The sequence below is a fragment of the Ischnura elegans genome, chromosome 9 (assembly GCF_921293095.1).
Source record: "Ischnura elegans chromosome 9, ioIscEleg1.1, whole genome shotgun sequence".
Classification (NCBI taxonomy): domain Eukaryota; kingdom Metazoa; phylum Arthropoda; class Insecta; order Odonata; family Coenagrionidae; genus Ischnura; species Ischnura elegans.
In genome coordinates, this window is record NC_060254.1 from 8,240,858 (window position 1) to 8,253,707 (window position 12,850).

Here is a 12,850-nt window from a genome sequence, read left to right on the forward strand (position 1 = left end):
AAAAATCACGAGAGTTTATTGTCGATACACACCGCATACATTGGATTAAAGAAGTGTAAGTAAGTAGTACATAAATGTGGAATAAAAATCAGTGTGGGGAATACCAATTGTTTGATTTAAAAGTTTTCCACCGTTTGTGTTGTAACCTGATAAGTTGACTAGAAAAATTTAAATAATGGATGCAACCACCCTAAGGGAAATGTTGCCTAGGCATTCCTCAAGTGTGTTAAATCCTAGAATTACTTCCAATTATTTAAGTAATTTACTCGATAATTGTTGCTAAAGCCATTTACTATTACCATAGAATAAGTATATAAGTAGTAAGTAAGAATATACTTACTCTATGCTATTACTTTGTTATAATCGGCTGCGCATAGAGAGAATTTCACTTAGCTAAGAGCTAATTATTTCTCTAACAAGGAAACATTACTTATTTGATGATTAGGGTCCAGTATTCGACAAAGAGCCGTGTAATGGTTTATTTCACTTATGCTTGACTTAGATTAATATGCAAGGGACCAGTTTATTTACTCAAACAAGTTACGAAAGTTTCCAGGGAAATATCTTCAAACTGAAAGGCGGGTGAAAATAGGTTGAATGTGAGTGTTGAATCCATGCCATAATCTGTTTTTGTGGAACAGCAACGATACAAATTCTCATTTTTATCCTCCCCGTTTATATCAACGGAATTTTCTTCTATTTAGGAATATAAAACCGAAACTGCTTTTCGCAAAACCTCCTAGCTATTAAACATAGATTCTAATAGAATGAATTCTGAATAGAAGATTCTGGACGGGTTGGCATGGAAACTGGGAATGCAAAGAAGCGGGAAGTTGTAAACAGACAACGTATAAATATAATATATTTGCGATGTCCTTAAACCCTCGACTAGCGCTTGTAAAAAAGATTAGGAGATATCGAAATGACCGGATTACTACTAAATGCAATTCATTGACGGGTAGGATAAACCATTGAGAAAACTCTTATGAAACAGATAAAACCTAAGACATGCGTTCGTTAATCCTCCCAATAACATATTTTTTCAGTTTTCAGATAAATGGCGATTCAATTTATTAAAAATAATATCTTCACATAAGATAGTTTAATGCTAAGATCACATGACACCAGACATAAAACTTGACATGAAACGAGTCAATTGAGATGTAAATAGCAGCAGAATCATGGGATAATGTGACTATAGTAATATTTATGAGTATATGCGCTTACGAGGACGAGCAAAAGTATATATACTGGAAAATTGCAAGCGTTACACCCATATTCAAAAAGGGAAACATACATGACCCAGGCAACTACCGTCCGATTTCATTAACATCGATTATAGGCAAGATACTTGAGCATATCATCGTTAGCAATATCATGACTTTCTTGGACAGACGTAACTTCCTCCATGACTGTCAGCACGGATTCCGAAAAGGTAAATCATGTGAAACACAGCTCGCGCTCTTTCTTCACGACGTTATAAAATCTGGTGAATCGAAAAGACAAGTTGACGCACTATTTCTAGATTTTAAGAAAGCTTTCGACACTGTACCTCACAACAAACTTTTATACAAATTACAGTCATGCGGATTAAACGAGACAGTTTTAAACTGGATACGCGATTTTCTCAGAGATCGTAAACAAAAAGTTGTTCTTGACGGAATTAGCTCCGATATTGTAAACGTTACATCAGGTGTTCCACAAAGAAGCGTAATCGGCCCCCTGTTGTTCATTATATACATTAATGATCTCTGCTCCCGCATTAGCAGTAAAATACGTTTATTTGCTGACGACGCTGTCATCTATCGCGAAATTAGTGATCACTCTGACTATGAAATTCTATCATCTGACTTAAACAACGTTCATTTGTGGAGCCAAGAGTGGGGACTCGAACTTAATCTGAGCAAATGCATGGCGTTACATTTCTTGCGGAATTCGTCCAACTCTAACCATGTTTATGCAGTGGATGGTATTAACATAAAGGCAACAGACGAAGTGAAGTACCTGGGAGTTACGATAACCTCGAACCCCACGCGGGGAATACATATAAAGAATACTTGCGGCGTAGCCCTGAAGAAATTAGGATTCGTCAAGCGTATTGTGGGAAGATTTTCGGATGAGAAAGTAAAAGAAAGGTGCTATTTCGCTCTCGTCCGACCGCACCTTGAATATGCAGCGAGCATATGGGATCCGGTGCAGAAAGACTTAATCCGCGAACTGAATAAAATTCAAAGGAAGGCTGCGCGTTTCGTCAAAAACTGCTACGGGCGTACAGATAGTGTTACCCAGATGTTGGGCGAATTAGGCTGGGAGCCGCTGGAACTCGGAGGCTGCGCGCTAGGCTTAAGGCCGTATCACACTAGCGACTGCGGCCGGCGCTGCGGCTGCGACCGCGACTGCGACTGGCCCGTCGACCAATCAGAGCGAGGCAGTCGACGCTGCGACTGCGACTCCGAAGAATAGCCGACCGGCTATTCTTCTGAGTCGCAGTCGCAGTCGCAGCCAATCAGAGAGCTCCATTTCAATTTCGCGCGCTTGCGGCAGACGTGTTTGTTTGTTTTGGTTACCGTAACGAGGGAAGTTCAAGAAGGTTATAAGATAACGCTGAGATAATTTCGGATTTTTAAAGTGAAGATGGAAGCCCAGTATATTGGATATTGCACCCGAGTACCCAGGTGAATGAAAATGAAGTACGTTTTAACATATTTTAGGAACATTTTCAACAATTGCTGCTCTCTATCTATTCTTTGGGCTTTCGTAAACAAACAAGCCACAAGCAGAAACGTTCATACGTGCGCATGCGCGATCGTGGCGTCGGCCGCAATGTGTGATGGGGTGTAGTCGCAGCCGCAGCCGCAGTCGCGGTCGCAGCGGCGGTCGCAGTCGCTAGTGTGATACGGCCTTTAGATTGCTTCAACAATTGAGAATTGATATCTTTAAGAGCGATACAGAGAACATAATATTAGAGCCACACTATATTTCCAGGCCCGATAGAAGTGATAAATTAAGAGAGATGTTTTGCCGAACGGATAGATATGGGAATTCGTTTTTCCCCCGAACCATAAAGGACTTTAATAAACGGTAGTCCCAACTTCGTTTGAGCACTTAATTTTTTTTTAAGCTTTAAACGGCTGGTGTCCTAACACCCCCTGCCACACGCCTTTTAGGCGGCTTGCGGGGTATTATGTAGATGTAGATATCCTATTGTGATTCATGTGAAAAATATTCTTAAGAATAAGTGCGTTGGTTACTTCGGTCAGTAAATATTTCCGCAATTTAGTATGCCACTTAATTATGAAACTTATTTGGAATTGAGATAGACATTCAAGATTTAAAACATCTGATGTGAACACATAATATAAAGTAAATAACTGACAAAAATTGGGATGCAACTAAAAACTATGGCAAAGAAAGCTTTCACAGATACCAATTAATCGCATTTTTTGAGAAATATTATCCTTTGACGGTTGATCTCACGTAAATTTTAATTTAAGCGAAAAAGTGTGAAAATGAGTTTTGGATCCGATAGTAACTCACATTGGATCATGTTTATGGTTTCCATTAAATAGTCGGCAATCGCTCCATGCTTTGGAACTGTTATCTTTGATCTGATTTCGTCATTAAGTTCTATTGAAAGTGATGATAAGTCAATAGCAAGCCTCCATAGTCGATAAGACGGTATCAAAAGAGATTCTCGGATCGTAAATGGAAGAAATATGGCCACGAGCCGGGTTGAAATGCGGCAATAAATGCTAAGGATTGACGTGGGCGTTCGTCAGTTCCTGGGATCGGTTCCCGCACGCAATCGCGACTGCATCCGAAGCATGCAGATATGCAGAGACTCTCACGATGTGCAATAACACCATGCAGAAAACTGCAAGGTCGCCGATACTCTTTTCGATAACATTGGTGTTCATCGAGTATTTTGCCCTCCTGGATACGAGAGTGATAAGATCGTATCATTCACAGTTTTTTTTCAAATCGCATACCTACATTCGTAATTGATGACAATGCAATTTGTTCATATTATAGTATGAAACAGGATGAAAGGTTCCATGCTAGCATCAAGGAAATGGAACAACGATACCAGAAAGTTTGGCATGTTAAATGCCAAACTCTCTGGTAGCAGCGGTGAAACTCAGGAAATATGCCATGAATTCTGAAAACCCACGGGGTGAAAGGCGTTGGTGGACATTCCCTGTACGCATGTTCGCTGAGTGCATATTTCCATAAGTTTAAACTTATATTCTACGTCGTTTGCCATGTAGACACCATTTACTTACGCACGCTTTATCGATATTGGTACATGATTACTGAGTCAAACGACCTTTCGAGGATAATTTTCGAATTTAGGAGGCAAAAATATAGAAAAATATCAAATTTTGTTAAAAAAGTAATTTCACTGTTGGACACTGTAATCAGAGCTAAATTACACTCTGATAGTAATATACAGCAACAGATTTAAGCCAAGATGTTTTCCGAAATTTTTTTATTCGTCCGAAAATCTCCTAAATGCAATCACATTGCAGTATCTCGGCCTGCTACATTTACATAATTAGGAATATCACTGGATGATTATGGTGCGAGTTATAAACATTTATGAATTTTGTGCACTTAGTCTAGCTCTAATTACAGAGGAAAGTTTGGGTATAGAAGTAAGAAAACATTTTATCAGAACTTACTTTCAAAGTATGCCTCTCTACAACGGTGAGGCATGGGTAATGATAACAGCGGAGATATCAAGAGTGGATATTTTGAAATTTGGTGCTACAGAAGACTGGTAAGGACAAAATGGATCGACCGAATTAGTAGAGAAAGTCCTAAGAAGAGTAGGAGAGAAGAGAAGCCTAGTGAAAAAAATGAAAAGATGATGAAACAATATAATCGGCCGTATCTTGAGACATGATGGCCTGATGAAGACAATCGTCGAAGGACAAGTGGAAGGCAAGAACGGAAAAGGGAGACCTCGAATGAAATATATGGTACAGGTAAAGAAAGGTGTGAAAGAGAAGAAATACGTAGGTATGAAAAGATTAGCTGATAGGAGAATTGAGTGGAGAGCTGCGTCAAACCAATCTTAAGAACCAGGCGTGGGTATTTTATATAACTGGGAGACGCTCAAATAGTGCTCTAGTAGTTCAGCGTGCCCATTTAAACATTTGTTACATTGTTTCACGCACATTGAAGAGAAATACAATTCAATGGACCGGTGACGATTTCAAGCAAATTAATCATTCAATGGGTAGTATCTTTAAAAAGAACTCCGGTCAATCAGGCTACGGAATAATTAGATTTCATATAATATAATGAATTTAATCGCTGTAAATCAATTTGGTTGAATGAATCACTCGTTTGATTCCATAAACCACTTAAAATTCTGCTCTCTGAGAGCTGCGATGCATGAAATCAACTCCAGCATCAAAACTTGACCTGGCTAAAGCTTTGGCTGCAAAAATTATCAACAGAGATTGAAAACAGTTCGTCGGTAATTGGGTACGGATTAATGCATACCTACTTAAGATTCAGGAGAGCGAGATAGCTCAGAGGGAACAGCGTTGGGATTCGGATAGAAGGGTCCCGGGTTTAATTCCCAGATGAAGCCTTTGGACACAGCCACAAAAAAAACAAGAAGCGCTACGTGATCCAGACGAAGGATTCCTTTCCTGTGTTTGTGTGAATTTTACACGCCCGAAGCTTATTGTAAGTCTGGGGTGAGCTGTACCTTTACCTGTCCAATACAATCTCGGGGTTGCAAAACTGAGTTGATGAGATTTGAAATCCAATCAACAAGAACACCCACGGAACAAATAAATGCTGTCCCGTGTATAAGAACAGAAAGAAATGCTATCAACCCGCTGTCCACATACTTGCGAAAGTATTTTCAAGTATAGAGTAACCGTTAGATAAGTAATTCATTACTTCCTTCGAATGCGGAATAGCACAAAAGAAGGTGTAATAATGGAGAAAAAACTGCTTGGTCATCATTCTCCTTAGTCCTCAAGCGTAAGCCGGAAAAGGAAAGCATCTCTGGAGTGTGATGCCTGTCCTAAGAGGTCAATGTGTAATCCCAGCACGTTTTCCGAAGGCTTTTCAAACAATGTTTTCACGGTTCAAACATATGAAGCAACACTGATATCCAGCTGCGACAGAGAAATAAAGCAACTTTTCCGCTCCATTAAACTGCAGAAAACAATTGAACGACGAAGAGGGAAGGGGCTGAAAGAAGTTAGACCAAAGAGGCACGTAATTCTTTGATCATACCGCGGTACCTGGGAGTTCTCAGAGGTATGCGAATTTCTTTGTTGACCAAATCGAATCGAATGAGAAGTTCCATGAAGAGAACGTCACTTCCGCTAACATTTAAAATCATCTCCATTCCAATTATCTTCGGCAGAATTTGTTGCCCATGAGCCACAGGAGTGTAAATAACAATGAGAATGAAGATGGAATTTAAAAAATATAGTATTGAATTGTATGTACAGGAATAAATACAAACGGATGCATAAAATTTAATTCTAGAATGGCATTAAAAAAATTATAGTCAAATTCTTCGCTTTCAAACCACATCGATTCGATTTAACTGAGTAATACTGATAAGAATCAATTTTGATGCATTTGCACACCACAATGACCAAATATAACTATTCTTTAGAGAACATATATTGCAGTTTAGCTCATTGGCAATGGATCACCAGTATATCTATGCTTGAAGGTGACGTTGTTTGGCTAGAATCACTACTAGAGTTTTCAAACCTAATTTCTAATAAAGTATACAAACTATTAACAATTTAGTACATCAAAGAGGTAATCATAGGAAAACATCCCTTTACAGTTTAATCGTGAAAATATGCTTCTATATGAAAGTTTAACCGCATCATCTAAAATATGAAAAAACAGTTACGCAAAATACATGTACTCGCTTTGGAAAATATGCTGCTGTAAGGTAAATAAACTATACTATATAATATAAAAATAAACTATATTATTCGTTAAATGTATGGTCTAAATTATGCATAATTTCTCTCATTCGGCAGGAATTTTAATCAAAGCGAAAAAGCTATGGACTGATTTCAGGTTCACAGATTCAAAATTTTAAAAATAATCGTATAATATTACCCACTGCCGCCAGAACACTGAAGGTATTTGCAGAAAAGTTTCTCGGGTTTTCCACCGGTTGATGTCGTCCATGTCTCCCGACGCTTCGATCCGCGACTTGCTGATGATCCCGACTTTCGATCCGCGACTCAGGGGATCTTCCGAATGCCGTTCTTCGAACTGCTTTCTTATAAACTTCTTTCGAACTCTTCTTATACTGGAAAAATTTCGAAGAACGGCATTCGGAAGATCCCCTGAGGATGATCAGCAAGTCGCGGATCGAAACGTCGGGAGACATGGACGGCATCAACCGGTGGAAAACCCGAGAAACTTTTCTGCAACTGATACGCCGGGAAAACCTAAGATCATACTGAAGGTATTTTTTTGTAAGTTGGGTAGATTTAAAAAACAAACTGTTTTGGTGACTAAGACGATATAAATACGGTCATTAAAGCAGTTTCGAACAATGATCATAGCAATAACTACAATCATTATGCCAACGGAATATGAAACTAATTCGATGAAATGCATGGCTTATTGAAGCGCTGATTCATAAAAAAAATTCGAACTTAGCGAGCCCGCATACTAACCAAACTTTCTGTCGGCATGTGGCCTTCACTTCACGTATTGTCTCATTGAGAACGACGAATCTAAGGGAAAAACAAAGTGGAGGGCCATCTTCTGTTGCCATTTCGAGAGCATTTTAATCGGTTTAACAAAATATCCTGTGTGAATCTCTTTGGGTCGGGAGCTCAAGTCCTACAACAGAGGAATCCGTAATCGGCCTGCAGAAATGTTGTCAAATACAACGAATTTAAAAGGACTGTTCTATCAAAAATTGAGAACAGATCTGTGAGATATATGTCGATATAATCTAATTCCACCTTATATAATCGTTGGCCATGAATCGACGATGGGGTTGTTTTTTTCTTTTGTTTTCTGCCATCAAATCACGATGTCTTCAAATTTGCCACGGGGAATATTATCTGGAAGATCACGTGGGATTTTTTCACACAGTAGTCGATAAGACAGTCACGCGTCCGGCTGTGATTCGTCTCAAAAGAGCACGCATTCGATAAGTCTCCCTCTCGATTTCTCGATTAGTAGCAATTTTCCTCTTCTGTAGACGAAGGGTTCCACTTGAGTAGGACCTGGAAATCTATCCTAAAATTGGCGGGAAAAAGCTAAAACGCATCCTCCAATAGGAACCCAGCTCTCATGAGAGACACACCATAGACCCTGGCCACTCGAGAACCGGCATCAGCGGCCCAGATGAAGATGAAGAAGTCACTCATCGAAGCGTCGGCAAGGATGGAGTTGGAGGATCTAACCCGGGTTGAAACTCGAGAACTGTTTTAGTCTCTTGAAATGTTGCAATTGATCTTAGCTGACGTTTAATTCATTCTCTAGTTAGAAACTTACAGTTCTTTAATTCACTGTTTATTCTCTTTATCTATATCTACAATTTTTCTTGCTTTTCGTATCAGACATCATTTTAAGAGACCTTAGCAACTCAAAGAAAAGTATCCAAATTTTTTACGGTATCTACTGTTATCTATATCGACTGAACTCTTCACTAAAATTCTACATGGAGATATGGCTCCAGAATATTGGATAAGTTCCCATATCTCACCAGTGCAAAAAATACAACGAAAACGAATTAAAATACTACCGTAGAATTTCTATGACGAGCATATATTTAGCAAAATAACATATTATTAAAAAAATAATCGATAAGGGATATCAGTCAAAGAATCAGATTAAAAATTTACGATAAGAGAAGGATGATCAACGATGGGTTCCATGTTTTGTAAAACAACCGATAAATAAAAAATAGGCGTACAACAAGGAATTTCGCATGCTCTATTATTATTATTAAAGTACAGTTAAAAGTCGACCATTCAGTCGGGTGGTTTGGATGATTATCCTAAAAAATATGGATACGATGCATTACCACAAATTAAAGTGACGGGAGGCTTTCGAAAAGTCAAACTAAGCTAATATTCATGTTATAAAATAGCGATTCAAAAAACGGCGCGCAAGAAGCAGCCAAGGTGAAAAGTGAAAACAAATTCTCGGGGGATCGGGTCGTTGTGGTGGCTAGAATGTTGGCTTCCTACCCTGTAAGCTCGGGTTCAAATCCCGCTGAAGGCAGAGAATTTTAAGATATTGCCGGATACCTGCTTGAATGTTGTGTGGAGGACATTTCAAGCGCAACACTCCGTCCGTCGGATGGGACGTTAAGCCGTGGTCCCCTTGGCGCCTTTCGTCAAGAGCAGGCTAATGCCGACGCCGGGTTTCTCTCCACACTTTCTTTCCTATCCCTTTCTTCCCTCATGGCGCAAATGACCTCAGCTGACGGTCGCATACTCAAAATACCATACCTACCAAAACGAATTCTATCACGGGTTAAGGATAATTAATGGTCAAATACATGATTTTTTTATTTCCCTGAACTCTTGAGATGCATATGGTAAAAGGCTGGAAAACTAAACGCAACTACATGGGAACACCTCAGGTAGAAAGTGCAATATAAACCAAATAGACGTCCAAGCTATTCTACGAATAGATAATGAAGATAGGGTGCACATAGCCAGTAGATGGATAATGACATCTTGAAATCATCTTTAGTAAGAAATTATGTATATTTTTGAGGGAGAAATGCAACAGACTGTTCTACGAGGGAAGGACCTTATAAAAGCACGTAAAGTGAATATTAATACCAACCTAAGAATGTAAAACACAGGAGCCGGCCACAAGTGATAGATTTTATAAAGGTAAAACGCAACACCTCGTGAATGTGGAAAACAAGTAGTTTCTCTATAGCCTTTTTAACCCATGCATGCCATTGATAACTGATACTGTTCCATATACATAACTTTATTTCCAATGAGTGACCTATTTTTATTGAACTGAGGGCAATCAAAAGCATGACACAGTTTCAAACGCAGTTTTCCGCGCGCTATTTTGGAAGACAGGTGACTTGATAATTGCCGTTGGATTCTGATCGCACGTTTGCTACACGTTCTGAGTTAGATCCAAGAGCCGCGCAAAGTTTTTCCAGCGGCTTTAATTTGCGGTTTGTCTCGTTTTAATTTATAAAACTGTTGCCTATGAGCTTCAAGATGGAAATCTCTACTAGTTACCATTATTACCGACTGATTTATCAATAAGTCCGTGCTAAGTCAAATAATCTGCCTGAATTTGACCCTCCTGTGATGTGATGCAGTGCACTATGAGATGTTACGAGTAGATTTGAAAATCGGTGGGTTCCTCACTGTTCCAAGAATGAATTTAATGTTCTCCTGGGGTGACACCCGAGTGAGAATTGTCATTCTAACTCTCCAACGGCTTGCAGTGCCATCGATATCAAGGAATTCAGTGTCGGAGCGTCGGCAAATTTTAACCCGGCTCACATCCGGATAAGAGCTCATACTTTTGATTCGGGGCGAAAGCACAAAATTCCGCAACCAAAGGACATTTTGGAGAGGATAGAAGTTACCTATTTTGACCCTCATATCGAGTGGAGGGACGGACACCCCCCCTCATATTCGATCTTGAGGGCACACTAATGATTTGCAACTCTTAACATTGGTTTTGTCCCCAACGCAGAGCGTAACCAAGGTGACGAGAGGAGATCGCTGGACTGTTAAGTCGATCACATCTTTGAACAAAATTTATTTTCTTTAAGCAATACAACGGAATTACTTTCCAAAAGAGTAGCCTTCCATCTCTTTCCAACAGAGTATCCCTCCTCAAATCAACAGGAAAACATGGCAATACAACAAATATAACCTGCATGTCTTCAAACGCAACCCAAAAAATGCATTAACATCCAAGAGCTTGTGGTAATACGTAACGGAACGCTTCCGGAATATTTTTCAAATTCAGTTTCGCAATTTCTGCCTTTGGGGTTTGCCTCTCGCTATCTCTCGCGAATTCCCAGCTTAGCAATAACGTCCGATTATGGACAGATAGCGGTAAGGTGGAGCAAAGATCAACTTAAGATTAGCTCAACGAATTTAAAACAAGGGTAACCCATGATATTTTATATTTAAATGAAAACGAATAATTGTATGTTCGACGGAGTATTACTGTATCCCCTCGGATATGATTCATTATATATATTGAGCCTGCAGTGCTATCAACTTATTCTTTATTTTTACTCATTTCAAAGGGCCACCTTGGGAAGTGTGCTAGCTTAGTATGTAGAAGCTCGGTTGGCTGCTGAAGTTTTGGGTTCAAATCTCCGGTGAAGCCGTTGGAAACCTCTCCCTAAAATCCTTCAAATCGAGTCGCCCAATGGAAAGGAACTGCCCCCCCCCCCTCCCTTCCCTGCATATGTTCATTCCACACGGGTTGAGCCAATACCAATTTACGGGTTAAATCGCAGAGTGAGAAGCCCTTACGCCCTTTCATAGAATCGCGAGATAAAGCTCATCCACCAGGACTTTAAATCGTATTATTCAGTCACCGTTATCTTAGCTGTAATACCGTGGCTATATTACATTCCCCAAAGGAAATCGATCTCATTGCTAATAATAATTAGAGGTAAGCAATGCTAAAACTTATTCAAATCTAATTGATAAATACAGGCTCAACTGAGTGAAACCTTTCCAATTTGGAATTTATAAGAAAAAAACTTTGTAAGGTTCTCTGAAAATATTACAAAAGACATAACCCGGGGTTCATAATTTTGTCGAAAAAACGACCCTTTGTTGACATAACCTCACGATGTAGCCAAGTTATGACAATCGTGTCGATCCGACTACAATATCTTCAGCGAACCTCCCGAAGTTATATTCTTTTGAATTATTCAAAATCAACGGATTCGATGTACCTCGAAAATCAAACCCCCATGCCAAGTGATCAACATTATTCAAGATTGAGAAACTGATTTGTACAAAACAAAATTGTATTTTATTCCCATACATTCATATTCTGGTCTAAATGAAGCTATATTGTCGGAAATGGTATCCAGAGAAAGAAGGATTCGATGCTCTCTCCAGCCAGCAAGAGAGGCGCGGCGCAAGGGGGGGGGTCAAACTCACTCACCTCGATTCTCCAGATGTAGAAGGCGGATGACGTCTTAGGGACGGCCTTGAAGGCCGGATCCACGGCCACCCCTGATGATGACACCGACATCTCTCCTTCCCTCTTCCACTTTTCTTCTTTATCCAATCCTACACAATTCTTCCTCCTTTCCTCTTGTTGCCTCCACCACAGACACCACGCCGGAAAAAGAAAACACCGTTCCGTTCACCAGCGTAGCACAGCGCGGATGGGACGGAAACACAGCGGCCGCTCAGTCGGCGTCGAGATGGTTAAGAGGGAGGTTGTGGCGAAGGACCGGTATGGGCGGAACTAGGAGGGTGGGGGATGGGGGGGGGATTCGCTCCAGGAGGGAGGGAGGGGGATGATGGTGGAGACCGTGGTGTGGGTGGTGTAGTTTTAATCTCAATCCGCCCGTCGCTCGGCTGTGATATGCTCGGGGCGGGGCACTTGCAGTAGTCTAGTCGGGGAGCTCACCTGCTTTGATACGGCCCCCCCTCCGACTGCTTATCTCGCGAAGGGACACCCTCCCTCCCTCCCCCCGGCCCCTGCTACGTCCCACCCCACCGCCCCCGAAGACCCCGTCCTGCCCCCACGCGCGCGGAGGCCACGTGTCCACTCGCCGCCTCTTGCGAAGCCACCGCCTGAAAAAAGGGAATGCGCAACAATTAACGTCAATAAAACTGTGAGTGAGAAAATTGCG

At 40.5% G+C, this 12,850-nt stretch overlaps 1 protein-coding gene across 1 annotated transcript in view; it reads right to left on the reverse strand.

Moving 5' to 3' along the window:
- LOC124165470 (villin-1-like) overlaps positions 1-12,647 on the reverse strand; it is a 57,860-nt gene extending 45,213 nt beyond the window's left edge. The window contains exon 1 of the mRNA XM_046542903.1: positions 12,151-12,647. Within this exon, the coding sequence (XP_046398859.1) occupies positions 12,151-12,240 (90 nt within the window). The 5' untranslated portion in view covers positions 12,241-12,647. The remainder of the gene's footprint in view (positions 1-12,150) is intronic.
- Between the last annotated feature and the right edge of the window lie 203 nt (positions 12,648-12,850).